The 7515-nt window shown below is 51.1% G+C and overlaps 1 protein-coding gene across 1 annotated transcript; it reads left to right on the forward strand.

Moving 5' to 3' along the window:
- The first annotated feature begins 2937 nt into the window (after positions 1-2937).
- Positions 2938-6308, forward strand: C1QB (complement C1q B chain). Its single transcript, XM_053281559.1, has 3 exons — positions 2938-3091; positions 3939-4105; positions 5541-6308. Exons 2-3 carry the CDS (start codon positions 3949-3951, stop codon positions 6110-6112), a joined length of 729 nt encoding a protein of 242 aa, XP_053137534.1. The 5' UTR covers positions 2938-3091; positions 3939-3948; the 3' UTR covers positions 6113-6308.
- Positions 6309-7515: the final 1207 nt, after the last annotated feature.

Below are 7515 nucleotides of genomic sequence, written 5' to 3' on the forward strand. Positions count from 1 at the left end.
GAAGCATTTCTCTCTGCCCACTCTGTTTCCCATTTTTAATGGGGGGGGGGAAATAAAACAAAACAACACACACACACACAGATACAATATGACAAATGTTTATATTTCTCCAGAGACGTAAGTTTGGGCGGGGTGTAAAATAAATAAACAAATAGATACATACATACATACCACTTTTCAACAAAAGTTTCCAAAGCAGTTTAGATAGATAGATAGATAGATAGATAGATAGATAGATAGATAGATAGATTCCCTCTCCCCAAAGGGCTCACAATCTTAAAAAAGAAACACAAGACAGACACCAGCAACATTTAAGATCATGCATTTAACACGTGTCGTTGGGCACGGACTGCGTAACCCTATGGAGGTTTACTCAGAAGCAATGCTCACTGTGGTTAAGACGTCTTTCTCCTTGCTTCAAATTCCACCATGTTGGATTCCCCAGAGGTTGATGGACTACAAATCCCATCATCCCTTGCCACAATGGCCTTCGGCCACATCAACTCATGACGGCGCCTCCGTGGTGGCGTGCAGATGCCCATGCCCCTCCTACTCACTCCCCCGCATGCCCGCTCCTCCCCTCCAGCTGACCGTCCACCCAGTGGCCACCAGTTGCCTCTGCCTCCTGCCGCCTGGCTCCCAGACCCGCCCTCCTTCCATCGACTGGGAGTCTGGCCAATGGGATAAGGTGGTCCTGGGAGCCGGGCAAGTGGCCAAAGGACATGGCCAGTGGCAGCAGGTGGTCAGCAGCAGCTGGAGCCCCTGCCAGCAGGAGAGGGGAGCTTGGCAGATCTTCTGGGACAGAGGGTGCCTCAGGTTCTTTGAAACCATCTGCCGTTTTATAGGTCTGTCCCTAATCTCATGACCTCAAAAGTCCCTTGGCCGGCCTCCTCTCCTGTCCAGCAGCAGGCGCACAGCTTGTTCTGCCTTTCGTCTGACAAAGAAAGAGACTGGGGCCCAAGTCTTCAGGTGAGAGGGACCCTCTTCCCTGAAAGCCACCCCCAATATCCCAAGCGTGCCCATCTGTGTGAGTGAGTGTCTGTTGTGGTTTCTCGCTCTTCCGAGACAAAACCCCATAGGAAGAGAAGAACTGAGGAAGCTGCCGCCTACCGAGTCAGGCTTTTGGTCCATCGAGCTCAGTATTGTCAACACAGACTGGCAGCGGCTTCTCCAAGGTTGCAGGCAGGAGTCTCTCTCAGCCCTATCTTGGAGACACCAGGGCGGGAACTCGGGACCTTCTGCATGCAAGCAGGCAGGTGTTCCTCCCAGAGTGGCCCCATCCCCTGTGTGGAATATATCTTCTAGTGCTCACCAGTGAAGTTTCCCATTCAAAGGCAAAGCAGGGCAGACCCTATTAATATAAATGCAAATCAGCTTCAAACCGTAGTCCACTCTCTCATAAGGGATTTTTATACAGTCTCTCCCTTTTTGAAATCCAGCAGGTGACCAAAGTAGTTTAAAACATGGGCCTACAGGCAGGTTTGACGTAGAAGTAGGGATGCACGTGCAGCTTCAGCACTGAACCGGTCCGAAGTCCAACTGGTTCAGTTCAAAGGCTTGGAGTCGATCCGAACCACCCCCGGTTCGGCTCGACCCCAGATCGAACCTGCCTCCTCCCCAGCCAGTTAGCATGGGTTCTGGGACCTTTTACTATATATATATAAAAAAACAAAACTCTCCCCCCGCTCGGGGGGCTTCCCTGAGGCAGCAGTGGGGCTGGGGGTGTCTGTGGAGGTTTCCCCTCCCCCATGCTGGCCTTCCTTCAAAAATGGCCCCAGGCCATGCAGAATGGCCAAAATGGCCACCACACCAGGGGAAAGGCCCGAAGAAAGGTCAAACAGGGCTGTTTTTGAAGGAAAGAGGAACCTCCACAGACGCCTCTCCTTGGTCTTTCAGTGAAGCACCTGGAGGGGGTAAATTTTTGTTTTTAAAAATGGGGGGGGGAGTCTGTGAACCACCCCCTGTACAGGACTGGGGGTTGGGTTTCCAAAGGGGTGCCAGACTGAACTGGCCTGGTCTGGTTCGGGTCCGGTTCAGACTTGAACCGAACCGGACCAGCCGGTTCCATGCACAGCCTTACTAATAAGCAGCCCTTTAACAGAATAAATACTTGACAGAGAGCAAAATTGGGAGGTTTTAATTGGTGGCGTCTGTCCTGGGGAGGGCCTCCCTCTTTGGGGAAAGGGTCCGTGACCCACTACAATGAATATTTCTATAGCGTTTTTCAACATGAGTGCACCAAGCTTCCCAAGGCTGCAGGCAGGAGTCTCTCTCAGCCCAGTCCTGGAGATGCTGATATGGTAGCAAGCATGAATTGTCCCCTTTGCTAAGCAGGGTCCACTCTGGAATGCATTTGAATGGGAGATGACATGTGTGAGCACCTTAAGATATTCCTCTCAGGGGATGGGGCCGCTCTGGGAAGAGCAGAAGGTTCCCAGTTCCCTCCCTGCCAGCATCTCCAGAGAGGGCTGAGAGAGACTCCTGCCTGCCACCTTGGAGAAGCCGCTGCCAGTCTGTGCAGACAATACTGAGCTAGATAGACCAAAGGTATGACTCAGTATATGGCAGCTTCCTATGTTCCTAGGAGAGAAATAGTTCCCTCAGAGCCCAGAGCAGCTCAGCACAAATTGCTGATGCCTAGCAGAGTGGACGGGATCCGTTCCGGAGTTTGGGGCTGCGGTCAGCCTTGTGGGCTCCTGTGCATGGCATTTATCGGAAAGCCCTGGCCACGAGGCTCAGTTTCCCCTTATTTCGTGCAGGGCTGGCAAGACGGACCCCCCAGAAATAGCCCCACACTTCCCTCTGTGGATATGAAAGTGCTGATATAGTGAGAAAAAGGAGAAAAGAGCCAAGGAGGAAAAGGGGAAGCACAGATTGTCCTTCTGCTGAAAGCACTGGGTGAGGAGGGGGTTGCAGTGGTGAATGCTTTGTGGTGTGTGTGTGTGTGTGTGTGTGTGTGTGTGTGTGTGTGTGTGTGCAGGCACGCAGAGGGATGTGTCTTCCTCTCTGTGCTACACAATCGTCTTCAGCCAGGCCCTGAAACGCATCCAACCTTGCTGCCGAGTGGGGGTTTTTTTTAGCCAGCTGCAAGGTAAGAAGGTTTCCTCTGGGTTCTCCGATCTCCCAAAATGGAGCTTGGGGCCATATCTGCATCTGCTTTGCATGCAGAAGGTCCCAGGTTCAATCCCTGGCTGGCAGGTACGGTTGGGAAAGACTCCGGCCTGCAACCCCGGAGGAGCCGCTGCCAGTCAGTGTAGACGATACTGAGCTAGACGGACTCAGGGTCTGACTCAGTAGAAAGCAGCTCCCGATGTTCCTGGTAAACTGGGTGGCAGATTCTGCAGAGCATCTGCCTTGCATGCAGAGGGTCCCCGGTTCAATCCCTGGCAGCATCTCCAGGTAGGGCTGGGAGAGACCCCTGTATTGGGGATGGGGCTGTAGCTCAGGGCTCGGGCATCTGCTTTGCATGCTTGTCCCCTTTGCTAAGCAGGGCCCACCCTGGTTTGCATTTGAATGTGAGACTACATGTGAGCCCTGGAAGAGATTCTCCTTAGGGAATATCTGGAAAGAGCAGCTGCCTGCTTGCATGCAGAAGCTCCCAAGTTCCCTCCCTGGCAGCATCTCCAAGGCAGGGCCGAGAGAGACGCCTGCCTGCAACCTTGGAGAAGCTGCTGCCAGTCTGTGAAGACAATACTGAGTGAGATTTTCCCATGTTGATTGCTGATTGATCGATTGTTCTGTATATTCTGGTCTACGGCCATAATAAAATAAATTAGAAGTCCTCCACTGGATGGGCGCCAAGGAACTGACTCGGTAGAAGTTCCTTCCTATGTCCCTGTGTGATCTCCTCTGGATCAGAGTCTGGGTGAGTCCCAAGAGCTGATCCTCAGGCTGGTTTCTGCTTCTCGCTCTTTCCTTCTTCTTTTTTGCCCTTCCAGGGTCCTCAAGATGTTTGTCTGGGCGCTGCTTCTGTGCCTGCCCACAGCCTGGCTGGCCAGTGCAGGCACCTGCCAGGGACCATCGCTCATCCCAGGTATCCCTGGAATGCCCGGGACACCAGGCACCAATGGCCGAGATGGAGAGAACGGGCGAAAGGGCGAAAAAGGTAAGCCGGGGGGGGGGAAGTGGGGGGGGAGGGCAGCTCGAATCTTTCCACGGGGTCTCATTGTAGCATCTATCATGCGACTCAGTAGCACATCTGTGCCTAGTCAATCTTATCTGTTGATGCTATGTTAATGTTATGTTATGTTATGTCATGTCATGTTTAATATGATATATAATCTGTGCTTTGCTGTGCTATGTACTAATATATAATATGCTATGCTATGCTATGCTATGCTATGCTATGATTTGTGTGTGTGTGTGTGTGTGTGAGAGATACTATATATAATATGCTATGCTATGTTTTGTAGGCTATGTGATGTGATGTATAATATGTGTAATGTTATGCATAATATGTTATATATAATATGTGCTATGTTGCGCTATATGCTTATATAATAAATGTTATGCTATGCTAATATGATATATTATGCTATGCTATGCTATGTTATTATATGTTATGCTATGGTGTGTGTGTGTGTGTGTGTGTGTGTGTGTGTGTGTGTGTGTGTGTTTGATATGCTATATATAATATGCTATGCTATGTTTTTTAGGTTATGTGATGTGATGTATTATATGTGTAATGTTATGCATAATATGTTATATATAATATGTGCTATGTTGCGCTATATGCTAATATATAATATGTTATGCTATGCTATTATGATATATTATGCTATGTTATGTTATTATATGTTATGCTACGCTATGCTATGATGTTTGTGTGTGTATAAAAATATGCTATGCTAGGGCTAGGCTATGTTCATGGAGGACAGGTCTATCCATGGCTACTAGAGGTTTCACGGTGGAGCCTCTCCCAGCCCTACCTGGAGATGCTGCCAGGGATTGAACCTGGGGCCTTCTGCTTGCAAAGCAGGCGTTCTACCCCTGATCCATGGCCTCCCCTGTTAATTTACTCTCTGTCATATGAAGCTACCTTCCAGTGAGTCAGGTAGGGCTGGGAAAGACCCCTGTCTGAAACCTCAGAGTGATGCTGCCAATCAGGGGTCTCTCCCAAGCCGATCCGAAGATGCTGGCAGCTTAAACCTGGGACTACCTGCACACAAAGCAGGTGCCCTCAAGGCCTCTGAGGGCACCTGAGTCGATTAAACTGACTCATGGCCTCACCTGTTAATTGACTCCTTATCATATGACCCTATGAAGTTGCCTTCTCCCGAGTCAAATCGTCAATCCCTCTTGGTCCGTACGGTCTACACTGACTGGCAGCATCTCTCCAAGGGTTCATATGGGAGACCTTCCCAGGCCAATCTGTAGACGCTGCCCAGGCTCAAACCTGAGACCTTCTGCTTCCTAAATCAGGTGCTCTTCCACTGAGCTGTGGCCCATTCCCCAGGAAAGGCCCACCTCCATCAAAAGGGGAGGCCCTGATTTCTTCCAGCTTCCCTCCCTTAGGGTTCTTTTCTGCTTTTCTTCCACAGGTCCTCCTGGGTGGGTTGAAGACTTCAGAGATGTTGGGGAGAAAGGGGAACCTGGGGAGGCCGGCTATCCAGGGAAAGTTGGCCCCAGAGGCCCAGCAGGTTCTAAAGGGCCCCCCGGACTCCCCGGACCCCCAGGTCCTAAAGGAGAGTCTGGTGACTACAAGACCTCCCTCAAATCGGCCTTCTCGGCAGCCAGGGGCATCTCCGGTTTGCCTCGACGTGGCCAGTCCATCCGATTCGAACGGGTGATCGCCAACGTCAACAATAACTACGAGAACCGCTACGGCCGTTTCACCTGTCAGATCCCCGGCCTGTATTACTTCACCTATCACATCACCTCCCGGAACAACTTGTGCATCCACCTCAAGAAGGGCCGAAGCAACCGCGGGGAGAAGGTGGTGGGCTTCTGCGACTACGTGTACAACGCCTTCCAGGTCACCACGGGCGGCGTGGTGCTGAACGTGCAGGAAGGCGAATCCGTCTGGCTCGAGCCCACCGAGAAGAACTCCGTGATCGGCACGGAAGGGGCTGACAGCATCTTCTCTGGCTTCCTGCTCTTCCCCTCGGGGTGAGAGGATCCCAGAGGAAGCTTCCGGCTTGCTTTCTGCCAGATTCGGCCATCTGGACGCTGCCAGCCCGGGATGGTACTCAAGGTCTTTGAACTGTGTTGCCTGCCTCCCTCACTGTCCGTACCCACAAGCCCTCCATCCTCATCCACAGCTCTGTGCAACTATCTGCCAAAGAAATAAATAATTCTTTCTGCCTTGATTCGGAATTGATTGCTTTTGAGGGGAAGTAAGCCAGACATGGCTGTATGAAAGCATAGCATGCTAGCACTGGAAGGGGCCTTAGAGATCCTCTAGACCAACCCACTGCTCAGTGCAGGAATCTATGATAGACTCTCTGACAGATGGCTGTTCTGCTTCTGTCTGAAAACCAAGAAACATAAGAAGCTGCCATACAGAGTCAGACCATTGGTCCATCCAGGACAGTATTGTCTCCACTGACTGGCAGCACCTCCCAGGAGAGCTGGTCTTGTGGTAGCAAGCATGAGTTGTCCCCTTAGCTAAGCAGGGTCCACCCTGGTTTTCATTTTGAATGGAAGACTTGATGTGTGTGAGCACTGGAAGATATTCCCCTCAGGGGATGGAGCCTCTCTGGGAAGAGCATCTAGGTTCCCAGTTCCCTCCCTGGCAGCATCTCCAGGATTGGGCTGAGAGACAGATTCCTGCCTGCAACCTTGGAGAAGTCGCTGCCAGTCTGGGTAGACAATACTGAGCTAGATGGACCTATGGTCTGATTCAGTATATGGCAGCTTCCTATGTTCCTATGGATTGAACATGAGTCCTTCTGCATGCAAAGCAGATGCTCTACGACGTAACTATGGTCCCATCCCCAACATAGGAAGCTTCCATATACTGAGTCAGACCCTTGGTCCATCTAGCTCAGCATTGTCCACTCTGATTGGCAGCAGCTCTCCAAGGATTCAGAAAGGGGGCTTTCCCAGCCCTACCTGGAGATGCTGCCAGGGATTGAACCTGGGACCTTCTGCATGCAAAGCAGATGCTCTGCCACTGATGCTCTGTGGCCCCATCCTCTGAGGGGAACATCTTACAGCCAACAGTGCTCACATGTCATCACCCATCTAAATGCAAACCCAGACAAACCCTGCTTAACAAAAGGGGCAATTCATGCTCACTACCACAAGAACTGCTCTCCACTCCACCAGCACCCACCACTTCATGAGGCAGGCGGTTCCACCGTCCAACAGCTCCTACAATTAGCAACTTTCTCCTAATGGCTAGACTGAATCGGCTTCCTTGTAAATATCCCTTTGCTTCAAATCCTGACCTCAGGAGCAAAAGAAAAGAAACCCACTCCACCCAAAAGTCCTTCACATATCTTATTGAATCATACGCTGTTTGCGCTGGAAAGAACCTTCAAGGTCTTCTAGTCCAATGCCCTGCTCAGGGCA

This window comes from Hemicordylus capensis, chromosome 16 (genome assembly GCF_027244095.1).
Source record: "Hemicordylus capensis ecotype Gifberg chromosome 16, rHemCap1.1.pri, whole genome shotgun sequence".
NCBI lineage: Eukaryota > Metazoa > Chordata > Lepidosauria > Squamata > Cordylidae > Hemicordylus > Hemicordylus capensis.